At 44.4% G+C, this 27,640-nt stretch overlaps 1 protein-coding gene across 1 annotated transcript; it reads left to right on the forward strand.

The window, feature by feature from the left end:
* The first annotated feature begins 555 nt into the window (after positions 1 to 555).
* Positions 556 to 26,624, forward strand: LOC144104632 (F-box only protein 3-like). Its single transcript, XM_077637769.1, has 11 exons — positions 556 to 724; positions 4,235 to 4,324; positions 6,111 to 6,265; positions 7,882 to 7,996; positions 8,326 to 8,407; positions 10,504 to 10,675; positions 13,246 to 13,330; positions 20,744 to 20,866; positions 21,909 to 22,024; positions 22,682 to 22,795; positions 23,188 to 26,624. Exons 1-11 carry the CDS (start codon positions 615 to 617, stop codon positions 23,301 to 23,303), a joined length of 1,278 nt encoding a protein of 425 aa, XP_077493895.1. The 5' UTR covers positions 556 to 614; the 3' UTR covers positions 23,304 to 26,624.
* The last annotated feature ends 1,016 nt before the right edge of the window (positions 26,625 to 27,640 follow it).

Genomic DNA, 27,640 nt, shown 5'->3' on the forward strand with positions numbered 1-27,640 from the left:
CGGAGAGCTCTGGAACTAAACGCACCACTAGAGAAAACGTCCTTGAGAGCGCTCACGGACAGTCCGAGCGGTGCAAGTTTCTGTCGTTTCTGTCTCGCCGTTTTATGCTTGCTTTATTTTAGCATATGGCATACTTGGCGCGTGTCCAGATAGACACGCCTGATGGTAATGTTATGCGGGGGTAGCGGGGGCTGCGCTTGAACGCATCAACGAATGAATTCCGCATTCGAAACTTTCAAACTACGTTGTTTAGTAAACATTGACAGGTAACTGCGTACTATCGGACTTTTCACAACATCCGCAATGCATTTAAAGTTGAAGGTGCTTAAAGAAAAAGTCAAATTAGCTTCTCATGAATGAATGGAAGACGACAAAATACAAACTACATTCACCACACATGTACTACGTTTACCACTGTTTAAACACAAATTTAAAGTTTCCGCTATAGCCTTGGTAGTTTTTTTTCTTTTTTAGTACGACTTGACAACTTTTCAAAGGTATTTGATCTTTTATCCCTTTAATGCGTTTTATTTTAGCATTGAGCAGCCTCCTGCTAATCAGCGCAAGGGGGAGGCACAGTCGCCCTACTGGCGAAAGAACCTGGAACCGCAATCATGGAGGTCGTGGGACTCCGACGGTGTCCAAATCGGATCAGCCTGGACGACATGCCGAGCGAAATCCTCATAAACATATGCTCCTACCTGGACTACACTGACTTGATCCGGTACGACCGTTCGTATCGCCGCTTAGAGGCCCGTGCAGCGACCACCGTGCTCTTGCTCCTACGAGGCGTCTGCTACCGTGTTCCCCCCAACCACACTCTAGAACCGAATCGAATTGTTTTCTTCGTCTTTAAATACGCTCCCCCCGTTAATTGTAGTTTCTCTTAAATTATTAGTCAGTAATCTTGGCTGAACTGTGCCGTGATGGCGCCTAACACGGTTTCTTGCTGTGTTAGCGACGGTATTGTTTTCTCTATATATGGCTCTATGAAGTATGGACAGCGACTGTTGGTAAACACGATGTGAAAAACACTGCCGCTCTTTGGGCGTCCAGTTGTGCTCGGAAACTTTTGCAGCCGTCTTTGTTTTGCGCACGGAATTGCTAGCTGAGCGCTCTCTGAACCTGCATTGTGTTTTTTTTATGACCACCTTTATGGCATGCTTTAACTCGTGGCAAAAAAAAAAAAAACAGACTGCTCTGAAACTGCAGTAGAATGGGTCGCTGGCCGAACCTTCTGTTATAAAGAGCGGAGTGCGACATTCCTGTCCGCACGTTTAACGAATTCGTTCAAGGCAAACATCGCGTGCAGTTTGTGAGACCACCCTGAACTCCGGATGGCATTTGGATGCATGGTCGGAGCTAGTACAAAGACGATCTGGTAACAGCAGATATTATGCGGGTTTTTTTTTTTTTAAGCGTCGTTTCTACCCTGTAATGATCAGCATTAAGGGAGTCGTCGAATGTCACAGCAACTGTTTAAGACCTACGAACCAGCGCGGTTGTCGTGTATGAAAGTGTTCCTGCATATTTTTTCCTTGCTTATTGCCACAGCCGACTAACACAAGACCATGTATGCACATATTAATGCAACGGAGAAAGTAAAAAAAGCATGCATAACGATTCGTGGCTGCAACATCTCAAGCAATGATAGTGATTTATTTTTTTTAGAGCGTTGCTGACAAGTGCTTTTTTTTGTGCTTCCCATCCAAGGCACCTGTATAGCACAGTGCAAGAAGTGCTAGTAGTATAGAGGCTGCTTTTTTTTTCTTTTCATTTTTCTTGCTGCATATGATATATCTCTGGTTTGTGTATAAGCTTAACGCATTGAGCATCTAGGTCGCCAAGTTTTAAACACTGATGACTGTACCTGTGTAGTATATGACGAGTACGAAATGGCTCGTTAGTCTGATGAATGTGATGTGGGCTTAATGATAGCAGAGCATCGTAAGCAACACAGCCCAGCTAGCTTGCCCAGCCAAGCCGCTGTAATAGTTAATGGTTAATGAATTTCTATACGCCAAACCGGCACTGTGGGCTATGCTTTGAAAAAGCAGTGTGATGCTTTGTTGCTTACAAAACAAAACAGCAAATCAATTTAGAACCTTAAGGCAAGTGAACAAGTTGTTACATGACTGCATTGAGGGACACAAGTTAAAACTCTTAGAAGCGGAAGGTATTTTGGTCTAAAACAGGGCAAATTTGACCACAACTACCATTGCTGTATCCTCTCAGGTAGAAACTCTCCCTAAATTTTTCCTGTTTTCCCTTCTGGAAATATGTTTGCACTGAATATTGTAGATGTAATTTCAGTGGAACATTTAGCTGTGTGTCAATTGTGCTCATTCCTATGGAGCTTCACTTTTAAAAAATATTTTAAAGAAATGCATTTTTTTTTCTCATCGCTTCTGGGGAATGTTGTGGGCTATGCCTTGGTACACTTTTGTGCCTTCAGATGAACTGTGCAGAAATTCCTTTTATTGACGCATGTGTAGCTTCTGTATTTTTGTATTTGAATGCTGGATCCATTCAATACTGCAAAATAGTCATATTCATGCCACATGTGTACAAAAAAAAAGTTCTCTAATTTCCTAATTCCACAAGCCTTAATTAAAGACATTAATGTGGTAACAAAAGATCTATTTTTAAAGTTCTTTATTTATATCATACTCTTAGGCTCATCAGAGGCTCTTAAAGGAAACGGCAAATTGGTGCACAAAAAATAAATGAATATACAAGTGCAGGCATAGGAACTTAAAAAGCAAATTGAGGAAAGACATGCATTAAAAAATATGCATTAAAATCCAAGTGGCCAAACAAAAAAGTAGGTTATTCATACCAAAGAAAGCTGTGAAGTTCTTCATATGCTAAAGCAAAGCTCTGATACACATACACCTTTGTGTCTCACTGCATTTATTACCTGCTAAGTGGGCACGGAGGCAGCATTCACCTTTATGTAAAGGCACGATAAGGATTCAACTAGTATTATGAGAAGAGGAAAGCCATTATCATCTGTTCAAACATGCAAGTCAAATCTAGTTAGCAGTGGTGCTGAAAACAGAAATACGGAAGCGTGTGCTGTCTTCTAGTACGTAGACTCGCAGTGATAATCTTCAGTCTCGGCTCTTATCACTGTGGACGGAGCCTAGTTCAGTTGGCCAACGGTGATAACTCTATCCCAGTTCTCGTTTGCAAGGATCGTGTGTGAAGCATATCTTTGGAGAGCAGCTTTATATCCGAGGCAGGGGAGATAATGAATCCCTTCCGACCACTGTTCTGCACTCTCCGCAGTGCTTTGTTGTGAGGGCGCTTCAGTTTTTATCCTTGCAGTTTCTTTCTGACAGCCAGAGAAAAAAAAAGGTGCTTTTTATTGCATGTGGTTATGCAGAAAGTGGCACCATTTGGTAAAACTTGAGCTATATCAGTTCTGTGGTTATGTCTGGTTATGTCAGGTATCCGCCTTTCCGCCCGCTGTGTGCACCCACTGTTGGTTAAAATCTATGAAAAAGGTGTGCTGGTGGAACCGATAAAGGCATACGTGCCTTAAAAGGACAATGAGGCAATAGAAGTTGTCCTTGGTATCCTCAGTTGACTTCAGATGTACTGCTCAGTATTGAGTTTGTGTCCATCGCATTTTCTGTTCTTCTTCGTATAAGTTACTTTGTTGTTTTTCTCTTTCCATTTTCTTAATCTCATACTCGCAAGACCAGTAAAAACCTGGAATGCTTCACTTTAGGTTGAGTTCTAAATATGAATTGAACCTGAGTGACACCCCGGGTGTTCTTGTGTTATTGATATCGTAGTACATCAGAACCAGAAACTCCCGCATTCTGGAGAATGTTGCCTAGGTAGGCTTGAACCTTAGAATTATTTCATTACTACAGCTGGCACCGTTTACGTCAGTGTAACCTCAGGTTGCAGTAACCTAAGATTCTAGACTGTTGAACTAGTGAATGTTGCATTCGAAGTACACACAGAACACGGAATAGAAAAAAAAGCATCACAAGCTCTGTGATCTTTTTTTCTCCGTCCGTCCTCATCTTTGTGTGCTTGTTTATGGTCTAATGCAGTTACATGAACTGTGTGAGGTGTTTGCTTCAACATGCTCTGCTGGCCTGACGTTTCTTGAGGGCGTCAAGAGATGGATAGTACTTGCCGATCACAGGCTTTCACATTCAGACGTCTGTGTCTTCTAGCTTTATTTTTAATTTTGTGCAATACTTTGTGTGCGCAGGTGTAGCCGTGTGAGCCGGCGGCTACGGGACGTCTGTGCCCACGACCCCCACTGGCGTGGCATGTGCTGGAAGTACTGGCTCGAGACAGAGTAAGGACCCCCCCCACCAGCTGTCTTCTCGGTATTGAGTCAGATTAATACGTTCACTACGTCGTACGTCGCTGGTGGGTCACATTGTGTATTCCAGCTGTGCGACACGAATTCTGAGCCGTGGAGTGATGAAGCCATGGGATGGCTCAGATTTTTCAAGGGCCCTGCAAAAAGTACACATGCCAGCTCACCACTGCCATCTGTTGCTGGTTCCTAGAAGTTGGCATTTCTGGGGGCTCACTGGTGGGTCGCATTGCACCAAGGAAAATTTAAGGGTATCCCCTTGGTAGGCTGTAATGCACAAGGATTAGGGCTTTGAAAATTGCTGCCGCAGTGAACGTGTCAAGTGCATCTTACTTGAGGTTATTGCCACCATTCTGTTCATCAGAAGCACCAGGCCTGTGGCCACATATGTGTGTATAGTTTGTTGAGAACAAGAAATGGTAGTCACCTCTGTGCTGGACTTATTTCTCAATGACTTATGATGATGTGTTAACCATGTGTAACCGGTAATGTATTACAGTACGGAAGCAGGTGAGTGAGTAAACTGGATTTTATCACATATTAATGCAAAAGAAATGTCTTATAGCAAAGGGTGAATCCATATGTATGCATGCGAATTTGTAATGACACTAGATGCAAAATATCCAAGCCTTGTAATTATTGCCACATGAAGGTGGAACCTCACATCATTTCTTCTTGGCCGCACCTATGTCAGTAATTTAATTCATCCTGGCATTAAAATAATGCACGCCTACTATATGGCTACAAAAAAAAAAGGTTAAGCTTACTGCTTTTGTAATTCACAAGAGTTGATAAAAAAATTTGCCTTGCTATTGGGTTTTTAATGATGCAGAGTTCAGACCAGTGTTGCTGAATCGTGGGAAATTTCCCATATCGTGGGAAAATCAAGCCACTGAGGGAAAAAGGGAATTTTTTTTCATAACCCATTGAAAACATGGGAAATTTTGGTTTCGCTAAAGACCAGTGTTCTAAATGTGCTTTCTTGGAAAATGTGCAGAGATGAAGGGCAAATGCTGTTATCATGGCGGCCTAATTAGAGTCGCGAGAAGAAATTTGTCTTGATGTTTCCCTTTAATTTGCTGCCCAGGCTTTGATAAAGAGCCTTGGCCCTTTCAGGTTCATTCAAGCTTCGAGTGCTGCGTCCTTGGATTTCTTCCAGCTGTAGTGGCAGTGACCCTCCCATTAATTGCTTCCAATCACTCACAGCTCTTTAGTCACACAATCCCCTATGTATGCATTTTTTTGTAAAGGAAATCCCGAAAATTTCTGCGTTCTATACAGGAGAGGCTAGAAAGGAAATGGAAGTAGCCGAGCTGCTCCCCGTGCCAATGCAAAAACTAATAAAAACGAAGTGGTGATTGACTATGATGTGATCAAGAACAATCCAGCCCTGATTTTCATTATTAATGGGCTTTGTATTTATTTTATTTCACTAATTCTTATATTTATTACCTTGGCTGTATTCACCCTAAAATTATTATGTTGTGAAAAAAAATATATTTGTAGGAAGAAATGGGAAATTTTTGCTGGCAACTGGGAAAAACCAACTGGCCAATGCGGCAACACTGGTTCAGACCCAGGACAATGACCGTAATGGAGCAGTTGCCCTGCCAGTTGAATAAACCAGGACAGCTGTCAGACAGCAGGGTGTGGCCGGATGGGTGAACAACTTGAAACGGGAAGAATGCTTCCATAACTATGTTCTCCATAACACATTAGTCTAATTTCATTGTTGCGCACTCTCTCATAACTCCCGTGACAGGCTCCCCGAGGGGGCAACCTGGCGGTCGCACTTCCAGGCGCTGTACCGAGACCTGAGCCGCTATGTGCACTGCTACGCAGCCATGAAGCTCGCCTGGCACAAGATCAAGGCCTTCATGCACCAACACTGCCCCGTCATCGCACAGTCCATCATGGGTACTCACAGTCCTGTCCATTCCTCTATTGAACTCGGAATTGTGCAAATAACACAGAATTCAGTGCCCCTCAAAGCTAAGCTGCCTTACAAGAATACACAAGGCAAGACAACCGACTGCAGCTTGATTTTGAGAACATGCATACAGAGTGCAAAGGTCATGGGTTAGGTACCTAGATTTTAGGTCTCAGGACCTAAATGTTGCTTTTTCTCCCACTTTCTCTATTTAGCTGCAGTTAGAGCTACTAACTACTAACTAATTCTGCACACCTCTTCAACACCGCAATCCGTTTGTGCCTTCTTTAGTAGCCAGTGAGCGTTGGCCTCTGTTGAGTTATGCATTGTGAAGACCCTTGTTTCTTTCGCTGTGCTCATATTACTTGCATAGTGACCGTTTCAGAAGTGCTAGTTCTATTGCTGTTGGCAACGTCAAGACCTTGTTTCAGTGGATCACTTGCTTCTGACTTCGATTACTCTGAGTGTAGCCTCTCTGGCATGATAGTATGTGGTCTCGTGGGATGTTGGATCCCAGAATGACGAAGACTTTTACAGCATCAACGCTAGGCCATACATTTCTGCACATAACTGCAAAGGCAGGAGAGAGGACAGCTACCACTACAGCTCCTTTGATAGTGAACTATCACTGAAGCTTTTCTTGAGAGTGCAGGGTATCATATTAGCATTTTATTTTTTTCCTGCAATAAATTCAAATAAACATTTCTGTTAAATTGGCCTGAATATGTTTTCTTCAGGACGTAGGCAGTACTGTCTAATCACTGCTTTTCATCCGGAGCTTGTATCATGCCAATATGGGGCCCTTTTTCAGTGAGGACCTTAAAACTGACCCCTTTACTTGCATTGCATAACTTGCAGGAATCAGTAGAAATTATGGAACAGTAGATTAAAAAAAAAAGTCACTAACCAAGTCAAAAAACGAAGAAAGACGTTTCAGAGCCCGTACGGGTCTCTTGGTCACAATGAGGCAGACTAGACCAGCAGGTGAAAATTTAAAGGCGAAGTTTGTGACGTAATAGCTGTGTGTAGATTAGTGACATGCTTTCTGCTCTGTGGTTAATGGCCCCGACGTTGATTGGATGAAGGATGATTCAAAGAGAAGTTGTGTTGTTTGATTTCGTTCTTTGGCTAAAATTGCCACATGTTGTCCCAGTCAATCTGAGGTCCTCATTTTTGACATCACAGTGGTGTTCTTTGAGTCATAGTGTGAATCATCGCGTGAACGTTTCGTGACTTGGTCCGTGACTATAAACTTTTTTTCCCTTCTATGCCTGACGAGACGAATTTTGTCGAATCCTTGACAACAATAGAGTCAGTGTGCACATTATGTAGAGCGGCCCTCTTATGGAATGATTACTGTTTGCCACCTTGAAAAGACTCAAAGTTATTTATTTTTTCTCTGAATCTTGTAGTGGTGCCAAACCCAGCACCTGTCAGTTAGGTTCCCTGAATTTGCACATTCCCTCTAATGTTATATTTTTGAACGAATCAGTCAAAACAATAGGTAATATAGGTATTTTCTGCTAACACAATATGTGGGGTGGCCCTCTTGTACTACTACTTGCGAGTAACACTGATGACAAACTCTTTCCGTGTAATGCAGCTGGCACCACAGAAGAGCAGCTAGATGCTGCCGAACGTAAATTGGGCGTTCGCTTTCCCGAGGACCTGCGCTGCTGTTACCGAATCCACAATGGCCAGCGGCTAGCTTCACCTGGGTGAGGCTTATTTATGATGCTTTGACTGTAGGAACTAAGATGGGAAACGCTGATTGCAGATTTACTTTGAAGCTTTGTTAAGCATTCTATCCATACAGAAACAAAAAGTAAATGAAAAGCATTGTGTGCGATCTCCTTTTTTTTTTTTAATTATTGATCCTTAACAGTTCACTCATTCGTGCTCATTGATTTACCTATTGTTCACTGTGTTCATTAGTTTCAGGTTGTCAGCTCATTCCTCGCCATAGTTTTCTGGATTCTTTCTTTTGTGTTTTCTGGCTTGAAAGGGATTAAAAAGCTTTTCTCTCTGTGTTATTTCTTTCTTGCAGGCTTATGGGTAGCATGAGCATCCCAACGCACTACCGGTCGGAGTCGCTCCTGGACCTGGAGACGGCCATCGCAGGATTGCAGGTCAGAGCGTGAGCATTTAATAGAATTCAGCAACTAACATTTGCAAGTGCACAGGACTCTTGTTAGCCCGAGTGTGCTTAACATAGTCACTGTGGCTGTGATTTGTGGAGCTCTAATACCTGGGCTTCGTGGCCCCGCCAGTGGGCCACCTTTAAGTTTCCTTGGGTGCAGTGAGCAACTGGCAAAACCATCTCTTAACCACCTACAGATAGCAATAGCAACTTTGCGCGTGTGCTTTCCGTGGGCGTTTTTTAACTTACTGAGCTCTCCCGCAACTTCATTGCATGACTCAGCATTCATAGCTGCTTACATACGGGACATGACACACCAGTGACCCATGACACACTTTCTTTTTATCAGCGCACAAGCGGCTTTGAAAAAGTGCTGAGGAACCCCACATGTCTTGCCTTTCACCTTTTTCTGAGATCATGCATTCCAAGAGGAGCACGCGTGCAGACTAATGCTAACTGATGCGCTGGTCCTATGAACATCAAGCCCATTAAAAATACTCGTGCTAGGTCGAACTCTGCAAAATTCAAACTAATATTGGGTTTTCTTCTATCTCGAGATATCAAGAGTGGCAGGGTTTGCTTTTTGGAGCGAAATGAATGGGAAAGCTTTTGCACTTAAGCATCGTTCTACTGCTTACGGTTGTATGATCGTTTGATTAAAGGTGGCATTCTACAAGTTTTGAGGAGCAACTTTAAACCAGAGTAGCGAAAGTCCTGTCCTTTGTGATACATGTTTCAGTGTGGGCCCAATAGATGGCAGCACAAGTCTAGCCTGCTGGTTGGAACTTTTCCGCGGTTGGGTCAATGCATGGGGGTAGCAATTTAATAGCTCCAAACGCCCATGGGGTGTCTGAAACTACCATGGAAAACTAGCATGAAGCCATGTAACAAATGACTGAGATCTGTTAGTTGATTGCGCCAAGTTAGGCATGTGAAGCAATTAAAAATTGTGCTCTGAAGACTTCCAAGGTTGTGGAGCACCCGTGATATGGAACATGGCCTAGTCTAGAAAGTACTTCTTTGAGTACTCAGAAGTGAAGTTGGTTCCAGTTGCGGACCACTTAGATTTGAAACGTCCAGCAAAGATCGAAGTATAGAAAGGATTTTGGAATGGTTGCAAACAAAACAAGGTCTGATTCAAACAAGGATGAAAGAGCACGCACTCGCCTGGACGTGTGTGGGTTCTTCCATCCCTGTAATAAGTTCTCGCATTCTTTGCAGCCATCTTAAAAGGCTGTCGAAGCTTTGGTCTTTGCTTCCATTCTCATATCAGCTCTCAGAAGTGATGATGATGAATTTTTATGGCGCAAGGGCAGCTTTGGCCACAGAGTGCACAAGGTAGTGTTTCATTGCACGAGCTGGGGTCAGAGACCCATCTCCCAAGCTTTTCACCCTAAAGATGCCGAACGCCAGGCAGGGGAAAGCTTGTACCCATTGTATCACAGGTGGGTACCCGGCGGCACTGGGGATCGAACCCCGCATCTCCCGCATGCGAGGCGGATGCTCAGACCACTAGGCCACCGCAGCGGTGGCTTTCAGAAGTAACGGCTGCGTGACTACAGCTGACCTGTCTTTCCTGTTGGATCATGTCGGCTGAAACTGCACTTGCCTTCGTATCAGCAGTTGTGTTCCAAAAGAGAATATGCATTACAAAGCTTGTAAATACTTGCAGTTTTTATTCAAGGTTCCAAAAGCAGAATCAGGCAGCTCGGCTTGATTTAAACGTGATGAGAGCTTACATGCATTTAAGCTAGCTGCCATGTTTGCTGTATTTTGGAACAAGAGAACGTGCCACACATTTGGATATGTCCACTTAGTGAAGACTTCCAGAATACCGGCCCCGTATGCAGTGGCTTGACCCTGGAGTTATTATGGTAAATGAACGCACTACCATTTGTTGTGTTAGCAGTGGTGTTTTTATTTATTCCCCGAGTGCATCCATCAATTGCATCGGCTGTTTGTCCTTTGTCTTCTTCATTTCTTTTTTTTGCCGTGAAGACAGCAGGAAGGTGTCGTTCAGTGACTTGGCTTTATTGTGGTGAGACCCCTTCGTGACGCAGAGAGTGACCTTTTGCCTCTGCACAGAGCCGGGATGGCCTGCAGGGCTGCATGCCGCTGACCTTCTGTCTGCACTCGGGCCTGACCCAGTTCATCGCGCTGCGCGACTCAGACGGCCATGCACCCGGCTCCGTCTTCTACCCGTCACAGGACCTCACCCAGGGGGCCAGGGGACACCCCCTGGATGCCTTCATCACGGGTGAGATGGCGCTGGCAGACTCCTTAACCATAACATTTGTGAAGCTGATACGTTCACCCATGACCCCGGGCATTCTATTCTACTGTCGATTAGAACCCTAAGATGAAAAATCCAATACCACTTTCTCCTTTCTTGCAGTAAAATTCTTTTCAGCCAGTCGGTTTTTAATTAAGGAAATCATAAATCCAAAATTTAAACGTACACTGAGGGAAACTATCGAATTTTTTTCCTACTAAAAATCGACTGTATATTGCTTTTGCTGGGTATGTTGATGTTTGCCTGGTAGCAGAAGACACATCTGGTGCTGAGAAGATTGCATTCAAAAGGGTTCCTACCCCTCACCTCTAACTTGTGGCATCTACACTGAGATGGACTCCGTGATCAATGTGTGGAAGTCAATGGCAGTGTATCCTGGCCTCTGGGATCCATGCAACAAAAAACAGATTGACGCACCGCAGCTTACTTGCGAAATTGGCCGGTGATGGTGATACCTGCAATTCACTCTTGGTTATTTCTAGTGTATAAAAGCTCCTTTTCAGTAAAAGTAGTGTCTTTGTGATTAGGACCCCAGTCAGAAAATACGAGAGCCGGTCCCAAAACAACAAAATTTTTTGTTCTATCTTTACGACAGCTTTTTCTGTAGTATTGCAACGGTGTGTTTTTGCAACAGAACTGCCTTTGTCGTTTGGAGAGGAGGCTGCTCAGTACTACAGAAAGTCCCGTTGTTACTACTAGAATTTCTGTTGTCAGGTCCCAAAATACTATAGGAAAATCTGTCGTGACAACAGAAAGTTTTCTGTTGTGTTCTTCGATAAGGATGTGGTAATCTATCAATACAGGCCAAATTCAGTTCATCCTCGGTCCCCTTCAAGTCATTCTATTGTAATAGTTTAACCCTTGGACATTCAATTTTATTACATACGTCTCACATGCATGCAATGGTAAAATAGCACTCAGAATGAAGCTATAAATTCAGTGGCATCACTTTCAAGTAGGGGTGTGCGAATATTGAAATTTTCTAATATGGGTCGTATAAGAATATAAAGAAAAAATGGCTTCGAATATCGAATATCTGGTCAGCACAAAAAATTAATTCAGAAAAGATAAACAATTCAGAAAGATGAACAAGCAAACATTGGGGCTCATTTTTTTTTTTTTCAAAATAGTGTATGGCCTTTGCAAGTGAAATAAACAAAACTAGACTGCCTGAGCACCGTATAATAAAAAAACATGATGTGCGCAGAAATGTATACTACTTAATTGAACAGTATCCAACCTGTAATGTGGTCAGGCAAAATTAAATCCGTAACATGACAAGACTGGAAACAAAAATAACATGATGGCTAATAAAACCTCATTAATTTGGAGTTCAAAGAACTGACAGAAATGCCCGGCTTATTCGAAAGTTGGTTTATAAAATGCCCCGCGGCCCTGAAAAAAAAAGACTACCTAAAATGCGGTAGTCATATGAGGCGGCTCTATCGTGCAAACACGTGTAATCCCGAGACGAGCACAGAGTTTCGGCGTGCTGGAAGACATCGCAAACATAAGCGAGGTGGGAACGCACATTGACGTCGGAATGGCAAGACTGCTTCTAAAAAAATTTTTTTTAAATGGCCAGCGACGTGTCAGTCAGCGTCTGAAAGCGGCACGGTACTGAGATTGGACTACTGGCGAATGCGCGGGCCGACATTTGTCATTGCCACGGGCGAGTGGCGAAACTCAGAAACCGAAACTATGCGGCCAGGTTATTGTTTTGACCTAATGACAGGGGCCCTCCGAACATTGTCACGCCTGCCGTTACGCCCACTTAAGAGGGGCATGGGTTACAGTGCACCATGCAATAGGCGGGATTTTTACAGGATCGCTTGCCCTGCTGTGACACCTCGACTCGCCCCTTCGGGAGACTCACGCGAAATTCCGCAAGTAGGCTTTCCCGCATAGCGTAGTTGACCAAAACAAGGTGGCGGTGGTCACGCTCAGAGATTTAAGGTGACAGAACGAATGCCATGGGTGTGGGCATTAATTAGATAACATAAAACAGAAGGATAAAAAATAAACGCGCTTTCGCGTTGCAATTGTTAAAAGCGGGTCGTCCCCCATCTTGTTCGCAGCACGTGTGGTATGTGGGAAAGCCCACTTGCGGAATTGCGCACAAGGTCAAGCCTAGCGCATCGGAATGCGATCGGTCCACGCGATAAACGATGGAGAAGGAAGAGAACAGGACATTTATATTGTTTTCCTGGAACTTTAAACTCTATATTCAGATAATTTGCCCAGGTATTGTGCTTTTGCCACAATCAAATTTACAAAAGTTGGCGCGGTATACGATTGCTGCCAAGTGTTCGGGAATTTTCGAATATTCGAAAATTCACGAATATCATTTCTCGAATACGAATATGAAATGAACATGAAACATATTCGATTCGTATTCGAAATTTCGAATATTCGCACACCCCTACTTTCAAGCCATTTTTACCACTGGTTTTGTAGAAAAACGTGGGGCACATTTGTACCGCTCAAGCATTTTGACAGCTCTGTGGCATTATTTGCATCTCGGTGCATTGCAGCTCGGACGTTCCAGGAGTGGTTCTCCGGTTACGCCGACATGCTGGAGAACAAGGAGTTTGTTGTGATCGACAGCCAGCCGTTCAGGTATTTGCTTGTCATGATTGCTTGTAAACCACCCAGATATCCTTCAAAGAATGTGGCCACTTCCTTGCTCGTGCAGTTCTGTGTGAGAATCGGCACATTTCTTGCAGGCGGTCGCCTGTCGCCTGTACACTGTCGCCACTGTATCACTGTCGCCTATACACTGCCTCTGTTCCTCTTTAATGATATAATAGTCCAAATCTTTGGTTTCGTGTTTTTGTCTGGTGGGTAAGAACTTAATACAGTCCAACCTCGTTATAGCGAGTACTGATACAGTGAATCATCAAATAAAATAAACTAAAAGTAAAGTTTGGTTTGTTGGTGCTTTATTTCAGTGAGAGTTCAATTTCTATAATGAAATGGAAAATGCAAGACGCAGCTTATAGCGAAACCGGTTTTTTCTATTCGAGTGTTTTGAATCTGGTAAACAAGTAGAGAAAATCATCAATGAAACGCCATTTTTGTGTTTGCGTTGCCTGCTCCAGAAAATTGTTTGAATCTCCCGCGTTGTTTGCATGCTGGCGCCATCTGCGGGCAACAAAAGAAATCGCCGCCGCCAGCCGACCCACATGTGATTGGACCGTTGTTCCGTCCAACGTTACTAGATAGGGTCAGTTTTAAAACTCCCCTATCTCCCCATGCATCGGCGGCGTCTCCATTCCTGCACCTGTCGCCAGGTGGCGGAGCCGTCTCATCCGGCTCCAGCTGACTGCCGCAACTGCCGTTCACAGCCGTGCACGGCGGTTCGTTGGTATTGGGCTGCTGAAGCACGGCGGTTCGTTGGTATCGGGCTGCTGAAGCGCGCTTACCTTTTAGAGTCACAGAATTAAGCATTTTATTTTGCAGGCTCTAAGTCCTGGTTGTGCCGCTTGCCATAAATAGCATATTTATAATTCTGCACGCCATTGCAGCCTGGAAGAAAAAAAGAGGCGGAGATCCTTCATACATACGCATAGCACGCGCCGCCCGATGCAGCTATACACTTTCATCATCTGTGCCTTGTTGAAGAAATATGTGGCTGGAATGCATTCATTGTTACTCATGCTAAAAAAGCACACAATACTTTTTTTCGTATTCAAATTTTGTTGATCTCAACTAGCTTCCATTTAAGCGAGAATGCCTCTAAATCAACTTTGCCTTCTTCCTTGCTTCCTTTACTTGCACAGTCTGGTCCTTTTGCTGCCTCAGAAACTTTGCATAAAAATGCATGCGTGTAACTAGATAAAACTTTATAATTCGGGCGCAAAGCTCTTCTGAGTGCGTGGAGCAGCCTACACAGACGAGAGGCTTTTTCGAAAGTTCCTGCACCATACTCCAAAACAAGTCACCAAACACTTTGTTGTCCTGTGTTTTCTGTTCAGTGACAGATTCAATGGCATTAAGCATTTGTAAAAGGGCGCTAGATGGGTGGTTTAAAGCACCGGGTACGAAAGACCTCATCTCTGTGAGAATAGCTGTTGGTGGGGCATGACTGGCAGCAGTGATGGTTTCGAGGCAGTCCTCGCAGCCTGAAAACCTGCTGACTTTCTTTACAACATAGCCTCCAAAATAGTGAAGAACAGCTTCAAATGGAGTGGCACGATTGTAGTCATACTGGTTTGGATCCGACGTTGAAGACTCCTTGAAGTGAATTTTGTGAAGCATCTGTCTGAGTTTTTCCTCTCTGGCTTGTTTTCTTGAAAGAGCAGCTAGCTTCTTGCCACTGAGGCTCTCTTCAACTGTCACCAACACCGGATTTGCATCGCCAGAGCAGTTTCTTTTGCTATTTTTAAAGGCGTGTAGAGGCAAAGCAGCCTGAATATCTGGCTGAAGTGCATCACGGTTGGGCGGTCCTAGTCTCCGCCAAAGCTCCGTACCACACCAAGAAAGCGCTATAGGTAAAAAGATAAAAAAAATGTTTGCGTCTGCGGCAAAGGAAGTGACCTGTAAGAGTAAAAGCAACATATATGGATACTTACTTCCAAGGGATCCTGATTAAGCTTTGCAGTCAGGACGTATAGGACATTCTTGTCATGCAACAGAGAAATTATATCTAGAACAGACATGAAGGTCACGCGGAGAGACTCTGTTGTCATCTGAGAGGCAGAAAGCCTCGTGTTTTGCTGGAGGCCGTTTTTTTTTTTTCGGTTGTATTCAGCAATTCGAGGAAATCTTGAATGACCTACAGCACTGCACAAAAGAGATGCACACAATTATGTATTATTTTGTTGCCTTCAGTAAACAGCAATTGCTTGAATACACAAAAAAGTTAATTTTACTTTGATCTGGCAAGAGTTCTTCTTGGTTCCCTCAACTGGAAATTTGGCATTCAGCACATCGAAGAAATCATTCATGCGCAATGTGAATCTTTCTGTGCCCTCTGTGTTTTCAAAGCCTGGTGTACGTTGCTCCCTATAAAACTTTAATCCTATCCCAACACTTCTGCTGAACAGCTGAAAAAAAATATGCATGTTAAATACAGAAAGAAATGCAAAGAACATGCACGTTCAAACTTGATTAACAGTTGCAAATGCTTAAAATATGCAAAGACAGCCAAAATGAACAAAAAGCACTGGAGCTTATGAATGCACCTGAGTTGCCAGCCGGACATTCATTTTTTCCAGCCTTCCAGGTTTGCATGTGAAGCTGTAAGTTTTGGGACGACTTTTAGGTGTGCCTTCTTTTTTGTGTCGAAGAGATGCTGAAAATCCTTGAAATTAGTGCAGTCAGAGCCAGTCTGCAATAAAGAACAAGGTAACAGTTATATCATATTGAATCAGAAAGAATTTAAGGTGCTTATTACCTTCGCATACGTGTGAGTGAGATGATGTCGCACACATTTTATGATATGTGGTGCATCACACGTGAAGTGCAGGAAGCGTCCATCTTCAAGTGAAGGATGTGGAACTTCCCTGATATTCCTACATGTGTCCGCATAGAACGATTGTTCTCCGCACCATCGCTGATGACAGCCAGAACCGTTGCCCCACGACGCTCGAGTTCAAGCACAGCTTCCAGAACAAGCTTGGCAAGCACGCTTTCGGGCGCAGCACCCTTTGTGGCAAAACTTGCGATTGGCTGTACCCACTTGTGAAACATCGGCACAAACATAATCACAAGAGCGGGGTCAGCTGGTACTATGCCCTCTTGGCCTGTTGAACCGCCGAAGTCCACAAATCCATCAAACTTGTAGGTGGATTTGTTGAAATCTAGTGATGGTCTCAGCTTAATTTCATCAATTACGAGTGTGCCATATTTTTTAACAGTAGGCAATCCTTTAAAGAATGTTTCGACTGTTTCCAGGGCTATTTGATTGTAGCCATACTCAGATGGCACACCTGAAATAATCTGGTTTAAGCGGCTACACGTTGGAAGGGCAAACAGCTTCATGCTGTGCAACAAATTGTATGCCTTAGGACTGGCAATGCGTAGCAAAAGGCGGTTCATGGTCCACGCTCATGTGTATCTTATCCCCTGCGGTCGTTTTGCTTCAACTTGCCCTAAAAAATTTTCAAAGGCCACTTGCTGCAGTGCAGGTAACAAGTTCAATGCTTTCGTTATCTCCTCTGAACGCTCATTCCTCAGCTGCTCCTTTAAGGTATTTATATTCTTCATAAGGGAAGCTCTGGCCGCTGCTACTCTCAGGGCCTTCTTGAGGAGATTTTTTATCTTCTTCCTGAACGCCAGACGCTCTTTCTTCTGGCACATTTCCTTAACTTTCCTCTTTTTTTGTGTGAAACACTCCCAACAACAGTGCAGCCCTGGCAGACGCGCAGCTTATTTACTGAATCCACCAGGGAGGATATGTCATTGACGTTGCGAATGCACGCGTTTGTAAATGCCTTCGCAGTGCACCCATAAGCACTTGCCGTGGCCATATTATCTTCACCCACAGCAACACCCTTCTCAATCCGCTGTAGCCTGTCTTCGGACTTGAGTGCGTAGAATGGGATGAATTTGTCGCCTTCGTCTTCAATGATCATTTTTTTCCACGACCCCGGCATTTGAACACGTTCCATGTTGTTTAGGCTGCATTGCGTATCTTCAAAGCTTGAAAAACTGGCGTCCTGATCACAGCTGCACTGCAAGTAGCTGCGCTGTTCAATTTTTCCGCTTGTGCTGCGTAGTACTTTGCGCTTCTTAGCTGGAGGCTTTGTCATGTATGCAGGAAGATGAGGAAAAACTTTTGGAATAGCCCCACTGATGAGGGTCCACTCGCTGTGAGGCATTTCCACTGTTTTCCCGTCAATTACGTCACTTTTTGAGGACATCCTGGTCGTGGAAGTGGAGGTCGCATACTCTCGACTTGGCTGATAACTCCTTGCCAGCACTCGGGATGGCTCGATTCCATGCAGCACACAAGGCGTCGTCGCTGGGTGCAGAAAAGTAATGCCATGACGAGCTGCTCGTGTCGTTCCGGTAGCCGCTCGTGCAGCCCGGCACAAAACACGTGGGCATGGTGACCGCTTGCTAATCGCAAACATCAAGCGACCAAGACCTGCCTGCACGCATCCACCGCAGAAGTCGGAAAGGCCAAGACGAGTCGCGATGCACAGCTCCGTCGCAGTCGCGTCTGGTCGCGCCGCCGGCGTGGCAGGTGGAGCCGGATTCGACGGCAGCGCCACTAAAGCGCGAACCAGTAGTGGTTTCTCGCAACAGAGCGGAGTTTTGAAACTGACCCTATCTAGTAACGTTGGTTCCTTCGGCTTTGTCGTTCTTTGCGGCCTTCATTGCTCTGCGCAAGGGTGCAGCAGGGGCAGTTAAATGCAGGTTCCAAGCGGGAAATTTGTTTCCGCGAAGAGCGACGATACAACTTGACAAATACTGCTGTCGCTCGTGCAGGTGACTGCGGTGGGCGGCGCAGCGGTTCTGTAAATAGAGCGTTATAGCATAGCGCGATCCGCTGCCGTGATCCGCTTCCGCAAGGCGCCACTGCACGTGCGCAGAATTCCCTGAGGGCGCCAGATGGCGCCACGAGCCGTCAGCTGCGTGCGCACCTACCGCGTCAGGTTCAGTCAGCACGTTCGCAGTAGTGCTCCGCAGAAGCGGATCGCGCTATGCTATAACTCTCTAATGAAGAGATTTAGCACAGCTAGACCCACTTTCGCGCGCCGATTGGTCCCGATGTGTCAGGCATGCGTGCGGCTGGCCGGCACATGGCGCCATCTGGCGTCCTCACGGCGCATGCACAATGGTTCCCTGCGGATTGCGTTGTACTAAATATCTCTTATCTTGTAATTTGTTACAGCAGTCAGATAGTGGGCACGGTTTTTCGCCGCGAGTATCTGCGTGTCAAACAGTGACTGAGTTGAACTTGCACTGATTGCAGGGAAAAGCTTGTGCTTCCTATTTGCTCTGCAGGGTAGCATCCAAGGTAACATCATTTTTTAAATAAACTGTCTTTGGCACTTGGTTACAGTCATTCCTAGTTTTACAAGTTGTGCGTCCTAGTTTTACAAGTTGTCTCAAGGTAAGCTTTCACATTGAAGTTTATTACAAGCTTCAAATTCAAGAATTGCTTTTTTTGTTTTTGTAGCTTTGTGCTCTCCATGTATGAGCATCCTTTGCTCATGGTTTGCAAAAATTTGTAAATGCCAATTTAAAGCACCTACTTTTAAGACAAATATTGGATATAACAAACACATTTTTGCTTTAAATTTTGCTTCATTATAACGAGGTTTGACTGTATACATGGGCCGTCACATGAAATACTTCTGCACCTAGTAAATAATTTATAATTAAATTTCTTCTTGTGTGCTGCTCTCATTTCAGCTTCAACAGCCAAGCGGTGGCTGTGACAGCTTGGATTTTGGGTCATGTGAGGCACATAAAGAAACTGCAATATAGTAGTACTGTATCTTCAATTTAATTTACTTCACCTCTTTCGCCAGCACGATGACAAATGAACAAGCAGCATTTGGAACAGTTTTTTTTTTCATGCCTCGCATGACCTGAACTGCAAGGCAATATTACAGCCCCCGTGCAGATGTTGCAACTGAAACCAAAGCAGCATGATAAAATAAATTACCAATTGTTTACTGTGCACGAGCCTGTTTCGTGCATCTTATATTTACTTTGTCGTCCGCATCACTACAAAGAAAGAATGCTTAATTGATATTTGGTGTCCTTACGCCTTTTAAGCAGCAGCAACAGTTTTAGCCTTTTAAGTATCCAGCCAAAAGCCCTGGACAACTTTGGGTAAAAACTGAGAACGAATACTGCCTTCTGGGGTCCAGCACTGGCTTCCTAAATTCACAAGTATTGCTGAAATCCTATTTTCATCATTCATGCTACATTTTTTTTTTGTCACGTCTACACCTCGCTAGCACCCCTCTGCTAACAATTCTGCTAGCACTCGCATGACTTTAGGAAGAAATGCCATATGTGCTTTATATCTATATCATGCACCATAAAAAGTTATCATGTCACAAGACAGTACCCCTCCTACAAGCTGTACTGCAGTGGCATTAAATTTTGTATATGAAGTAACGAAATTATATAAACCCGAAACTCGTCTGCAGCTGGCAAAACTCGCCTTTAGAATGCAGCCTGTTTTTAGTCGTGGAACATTTGAATGTGGCAGTGACTCCCAAGGTTTTATGAGTAAGATTTGCAGTGTCATATTTAATTCTTTCCCAGATTTCATGATAATAACAGCACATTCTCAGATATTGGAAGTAGAAATAGAATTTCATTTATGAGGTAGGTTCAAACCTCGGTCCTCTCAGTGCATAGGCTGGTGCTTAATTGGCTGCAGACACCATTGCAGGTGAGCTGTAGCCATTATATGCGCTAAGAAAACAGCATCATCTTGGATTAGACGCTTTTTTTTTCTCCTTGTTCAGGCCAAATTTGTTCATATCTTGAAGCTTGAGTTTCCCATAGCAATCTGCTAACAGTTCTTGGGTACTGCCGTTCAGCACTCCACAGTTGAGGTTGAGCATCACAGGATCACAACGCAATTTAAGAGACAAGAAGAGAAGCTAACAAGCACTTACAGCGAAATCTCGATAATTCGTACTCAAAGGGACTGAAAATTTGTTAAAATCGGGCGAACTCTAAATTCAAAGAAGCACTATCAGGCTCCCCTTTTAATACACGCCACATCGGCATCACCGAAGCTTGAGTTCAGATCAGCCGGAAGTTCTAATTTATCGAGTTTGGATCAATAAAGTTCCACTGTACTTCCCGACTTAGTCTTCCTGATGTTCTGACTTCGTTTTCCTTTCCGTCTGTGTACTTAAGCCTTGCTGCGGTTCTAAGATGACTACGTTACCAACTCACCTAACTATTAGGGCGTTGAGATTGGGTGTTTGAGTCTTTCAAAGATTTGACCTCCAAACCCTCTGCGCCCTTCTGTCAGCAGCACGCTTTCCGAAGCAAAATCGAATGAGCGCACTTGTCTGTTTTTATTTGCTCCCTTGACCTTGCCACCAGGTTCTTCCACGAGCCGGGCTGTGAGCTGACAACGGACAACATCACAGTCTCCGTGGCAACCTGCTTCATGCCCGAGCTGAGCAGCGTGAACCCTCCGCACTTCTTCCACACTTACCGGATCACGTGAGTATGCTCCTTGGCCCATTGGTGTTTGCATGTTGTGTTGTTTTTGTTGCGAAAGCAACACTACGCCAGCCAGTGAGCCATTTCGGCTTGTCGCGTGGTCGCACTTCAGCCGTATGCCGTGGCCGACGAACAACCTTGAGCCGCAGTTGCCTAGCAACGCCGCAGCCGCACTTCAACAGATGGCACCGCCGTCAACGCTGCTCGCTCCACCGTGTGCTCCGCTGGAGTAGAGGGATAGGAGGTGTCGCTTCGCCTCAGTGTATTGTAGTCGTTAGGGAGAGCGCGAAAGAGACGCAACAATGACAGAACAAAGCGAGGAAGAGACAGCGCGCTCAAGAGACACCAGAAGAACCCACCACACGGCTCGAGAAGCGTCGTAACGGAGATGCGGCTAGAAGAAGTCGTGCCACATCCCGGAGTGTCTCATCAACTGCGGAAGAGACCGGTTTGAGTTCTCGAGAGCATCGGAATGAGACGCTGCATAGACAGCGTGCCAAGGAAATGAAGCTTTCGCAGTTCAACTAGGGTTAACCAGAGGTAATCCACAGCCAATTTTGTGCTTTACAGTGCATAAGCAACTGCAGCTAACATAAGCATAGCTGAGATTTTGTAAGTGACAGCTTGCGTAAAAATTTTACTTCCTGTACGAATGAAAAAAGGTGCGAAAAACCTGTAATTGCATTTTCTCCTAAAACTAAGCTAGGGTGAAAAGGAATGTGTTCGGGAGAAATGTTTCTTTTCTTTTCTCATGTTTTGTGCATGAAAATAGTAAGTGGTCTATGTGACTTCATCTCTGCGTGCTTCATATTCAGGCTTACCTTGTTTCACGAGACTGAAGGTGGCTTCTGGTTGCTTTTATTTCGGACTTAATTACATTGTTCGAAGCACAAAATTAGTGCCATAGTTGTACTTTTCTTCTGTTTGTGATCAGTGACCAACTTGAAGAGCTGTTTTAAATGCGCTGTATCAGGTTTCGGTCTTACAAATGAGGTAGAGCTTAGCCATCAAAGTTTGTCATTTTTTTTTGGCTACACCCCAGGATGTCCATGTCGGAAGATGCATCCGACCGGGAGAGCTGCCAGCTGGAGACGCGCCACTGGATCATCACCGACGAGAATGGGTTGGAGGAGCGTGTTGACGGCCGGGGTGTAGTTGGTGAGTAGCACTTGCAGAATTCTAGCTTTGCTCTCTGACCTGCTTTTATTTCCTTTTTTGTCTTTTGTTGACTGCTCAAGTTAATCCTTCTACATATGGACTTTGTTCATTTTGGATTATACAAATTTTTGGATGATACGGATAATGTTAACAACCACGCATGAGATTCATGTAGCGAAGGCCGTGAGAACACTTGCTGGCATTAAGTTCGTGCCTGGAGTGAAATAAATCGTATTCACAGTTATATAGGCTGGGGAGTAAAGAAATTTTGCAAGCTGCTTGCTACAGAAACCTTGTTCATTGTGAAGCTGCACTGTGAATGCATTTCGCTGTTGGTAAAATGAAATGTATCAAATCTTATGAACATATCCCAGTGAGATAAAGTATATAGTTATTTGGGGAATTATGTTTTTGTGGAATTATGTTACTGCGGGGTTCAAACATAGGTGCATCACCACCAGGACATCTGCTTTGTGTCTCAAACCTTCAAGGATTTCATAATTAAAAGCTGTGCACAATGAGAATTTCTTTTTTTGCCTCTTGAATTTTGTTTGCCTGCATTCGCAAGATGTAGTGATGATAAAAGAGTACTGAAAATGAAAGCAGGCAGTCTAAGGTGGGATGCATTTTTCACGAATTTTCACTGTCTTTGTTCAGGCGAGTACCCCGTGATGAGCCCCGGTGCCTATTTCTCTTGGGTGAGCTGTACCAGCCTCAGCACCACTTACGGCAACATGAAGGGGCACTTCATAATGCGCAATCTGCACACGGGTAGGTGGTTGGGAGAATGGCATTTTTTCTGTTTCAGTATGCAAATAGTACAAAGATTCAGTGTAAATATGCAGTTGAGCCCACATAACGAACCTAGCGATTGTGCAGATCACGTTTGTTGTATGCGAAGTTGATGTGAGCAGGATTGGGTACTGCGGGGTGCAGTTCGAACCTGATTCTTCATTTTCATTTTTATCTTCCTCATCGGCGTGTATGAGTTGGAGGGAGGGATGAGCCGCATTTTTAATCACCGATATCTTTGGAATTAAAGCTAACTTTAAAATTGTTCCAGTGTGGTGATGGGTGATAGAATACCAATCACTTTTCCTAACCTCGGTAAATATCGTTTCATGGTCCCTTTAAACTATCGATGATTGTGCCTCTTCCTCCAGGTGACATGACGGAGGTTCACTGCCCCGTGTTCCACATGAAGTGTCTACCGTACGTCACGTCGGCCGAGAGGGATGCCATCAAGCGGGAGCGAGAGGCCATTAAGAAGGCACAGTGAAGCACACGCCACATCCCTCGGTTCTCAAAGCCTCGATCGTGGTGCTGCCTCTGCGCTTTAGCGATCACTGTCAGGGGGTGTCACCTCAGACATCTGCTGTTGCGTCCCACTCCCATGGAATCCTGCACATTGACAACGATACGCTTCAGTCTTGACCATTGCCAACATCGTCTGGTTGGTCGTCCATGAAATTTCGAGTCAGATGCCACACGCGTGGAATTATAACACCTGCTGTATGAAAGACAGAAACAGTTTCTTTTCATTGTTTTTCTAATGCTGTCTGGAGAACTGAGGTCATAGTGTCGGCTGGTTGCAACATGAATGGGATGATGTTCTTTTTACGCTTATTTTGTTCCCCTCTTTCTCTGTTCTTGATGCTTAAGTATTGGTTCACCAGTAGTATGGGGCAGTGCAGCAACAAGTTGAAAACCACAAGGAACAGTTCATAACAAATCACTTTGCACCTTGTAGTTGGCATCTTCCTTGAAGGAGCCTAAACATCTACTTGGTTAGGACATTAGTGGCAGTAGGTGTTGTCGCAATGTGGATGCACAGTGATGAGAAGCTTTATATAAAACAAACATCACTAGATTCCACAAACGCTTCGCCGTTTCTTTCAAAAGAATTCGCTTCACCATAGTGCGCACATAGACTGAATCGACAGTGATGGAGATGTTTGTCGTACACACGTGTGGAGTGGTTCCAGTTCAAGGGCTGTGAGTCGACGGCAAACCAAGCAAGGCCTTTGCCTTCGCTGGTGCAACCAAAGGTGTCGCATCTAGGTGTGTTGTGAAGTGGTGCATTTTGTGTGGCATTGCCATCATGACGACCACCACATCATGCTGCTGCAAGAGGGTCCCCTGGAAGTGTAAAAACAGCGCAGCAATAGCTGCACGTATCAAGAGTACATCGCAGTACCACCAGGTCATTTTGGTGCAAGGGCAGTGCAGCAAGAAGCGCCCGGCAGTGCAACAACAGTGCAGCAATTGCCACCCATATCCAGTGCACCAAGCACGATCACCTCAAGTGTCAGCAGATTACATCGGTGTACGGGCTGTGCATCATGTTGTCCAGAAGTGTATCAGCTGTTAACAGCAGTGCATAGTGTTGGGTGCACGATACTCGAACTGGCAAGGAGGAGGACTATGATTGGTACAGCGGCTACAACAGTTCTCGGCAGAATATTTCTCGGCAAGAGCAGTGGTATGTAAAGAAAAGCCAACTTTCACGTAGAAACTGTTTGAGAAAAACTGAGCCCAAGCCACGCAGGTTGGAACGTTCCTCGTAGTTTCGCAAGGTATATGTGTGTGTCGAAGATGCTGCAAGACAGTCCTAGTGCTGCTGTCGCACAATGAAAGCTGAGAACATTTTATACTAAAAAAATTCTTGTTAAAAAGTGCGTGAACTTCTCTGGGTAAAGTGAAAAAGTTGTCGCAATGGAATGTGAGATGTGCGTAAGTGAAAAAAAAAATTCTGCTCGACAGACTGCAGACAGTAGTGTGTGTGCCACTTCAGAGGACCTGTCTTTCCTGGCCACCATCTGGGGCACTACGATGATGAAGTCGATGGTGAAGAGCTTCGCCTTAGTTTGATAGTTCGTGCAAGTATAACATAGCATTTATTGCTTCATTGAGTGTACTTTCGAGTTTGAGGATGCATATGAGGTTGCTTGAAAGCATCATCAGCTAGATTTTTTTTTTTTCTCATTTTTGGGTTACGGCTGATGAGACGGCAACCTGCGCAGCAGCCGCAATATGTAAACTGTTCTGTGACGTGTGTTGGTTAGTCATCAGGTATGCAACAAGTGCAAAATAGCATATGAAAGGCTCCTTAGCATCAGTTGATGAACTATAAAACAGAATTTTTTTTCTCTTCTTCTCTGTTGACTTTATGGATGAACGAAATGTTTTCTGAAGTTGAGTAGTTTTTTTCTCCTCTTTTTTATAAATTAGTTCTTTACTATAAAGTTTGTTTTCTTAGAGTAGTTTTGTGCAAAGTGTTAACATTTTGAGAGTTGGTTCGTAGTGACCTTGAGGTTGTTTGTACGGTGCATGTGAAGGCACCTTGAAGAAGGGCGCCAAAAGTGGCAGCTCAAAGTGAGATGCCGGCAAGGATACGAAACAGTCCAGCCACTGCCCTCTACTACCAGCACTTTTCTTCAAAACGACCTTCTGCAACTCTGTCAACCTATAGACTAGCACCTAGACAGATTAATTATTTATTGCTGGCATAACTGCATAATTTGCATAATGATAAATATTAATGCTGTTCGGTTTTCTCACTTTTATCTGTTGTGTTTTGTTCATGGCTTTTGCACTGATTGCATTGTGGTTCGTTTACAGGCAGTTTAGAAAGCGCACATGACCAGTCGCACATGTTTAATGTGATATAATGCACAGTCGGGGAGAAAAGTCTCTGGACCACTTGTTCCTTAAACGAAGCCGATAGCTTTAATGATAGCCGGCGGGTGGAGACCACACTTGTGAAGGTGGAAGCCAAAATTGCTGATGGCCTAGCTCTGTTAGGCCAGGATATACGTAGCGAAAGCGCGGCAACTTCTGGATCGGAAGAGTTAGTATATGAAACCCGTGCATTCACTAGATGTGGTTTATTCATGATTAAACCTTGAGCCGTCGTGGCAGAGTGGTAGCGTCTCCACCTCAAACGCCAAAGGCCCTGGTTCGATTCTCAGCCTCGACGCAGGTTTTTTTTTTTTTGTGCGGGGGTTTCAGTAGCTCCCATAGATGCCGCCACCGAATGCATTGGTTAGCGGTTAAGCGCGTAAGGGCGGCGAGGTGTGTGGTGTGATGTCATGCCAGATGGCGCGGCGAGCACGCGGGGTCCGCCCAGCTGCGTTGGTTACTAGCCAACGGCTCAAGGTCTGTCTCTGTGCCTCCTCGGAGCACCGCCACAGCGAAATCGCAAGTTTGTGGCCAGTGTAGCTTTCGCTACAAAATTCTGTTCTTCCACCTTGACAAGTGAGGTCTTCAGCGGGCGGCTAATAACAGAGCTAGCGGCTTCATTGACAGAACACATGGTACGGAGACTTTTGTCCCCGACTGTACATGTGTGATTTAAAAGTGATAAAAGCACAAGCTTTAAAATGAAATTGAACTAGTAGTTTTTATTGTTAGAATAAGCACACTTTTGCATTGGTAGTGAATGGAAGAGGTTCTTTTGCCCTTTGATTTTTGTGTTTAGGTGCTTGAAGTCAATGCCTTCCCTTAATTTTAAGTGGAAAGATATGTATGAAATGTATATAAAAGTTCAAAGAACCAACTGAATTCTTTGCTTGATATAAAACGCAACAACATGAATGAATGGTGTGTGTGCCTTTCATTTGACGCTGCTTGGATGCCATGGAAGCGGTCAAATTTGCTATAACGGTGTAAATCGCTGCCGGCATGTGTAGTGTCAACAGAATCTAAGCTTTATGTAGCAAAGGAACCAGTGCACAAAATCTCTGACAACTTGAAGGAACACTGACAGTAACCATTTAATGACATGGTAATGAATTGATATAGGCCAACTTTAAATTTGCCCCCTGGAGCCCTCCAGGTGAGGATCATATTCCCGAATGGAGTAATTCAGTTCAGTCAAACAAGAGTCATTTGCAAAAGCAATCACTTTCTGCACGATTTAGCTTGGCTCTGTATGCCGTATAACTTTGCAAGAAAGCTTAATGCACAACTATTAAGCAAACAAACTTGTGGTGAAATAGAAACCCTATACGAAAAAACTAATAAGAACAAGTTCTCTCTACATCAGCCAGTGAAATCGCCAATGGAGATATGACCAGCTTTCTCAGTGGGAAACCAAATTGCTGAATGCTTCAATGCAATTCAGGCAAAGTTTATCGCATTTGAGAGGGGAGCTGAATGTGGTGGCTGACATGCAAATAGTACTTTAATTCAGGCTGCCTCTTCTTCATGAAGTTTCAATTATGCAGCTACAGAGCTGTAAGAAAAGTAGATACAAGTGGTTAGGGCGCTCGACTACTGATCCGGAGTTCCCGGGTTCGAACCCGACCGCGGCGGCTGCGTTTTTATGGAGGAAAAACGCTAAGGCGCCCGTGTGCTGTGCGATGTCAGTGCACGTTAAAGATCCCCAGGTGGTCGAAATTATTCCGGAGCCCTCCACTACGGCACCTCTTCTTCCTTTCTTCTTTCACTCCCTCCTTTATCCCTTCCCTTACGGAGCGGTTCAGGTGTCCAACGATATATGAGACAGATACTGCGCCATTTCCTTTCCCCCAAAAAAACCAATTATTATTATTATTATTATTATTATGGTAATTACACATGTTAGAGCTACAAATACAGATCTGCATTACTGCA

The sequence above is a fragment of the Amblyomma americanum genome, chromosome 9 (genome assembly GCF_052857255.1).
Source record: "Amblyomma americanum isolate KBUSLIRL-KWMA chromosome 9, ASM5285725v1, whole genome shotgun sequence".
Lineage (NCBI taxonomy): Eukaryota > Metazoa > Arthropoda > Arachnida > Ixodida > Ixodidae > Amblyomma > Amblyomma americanum.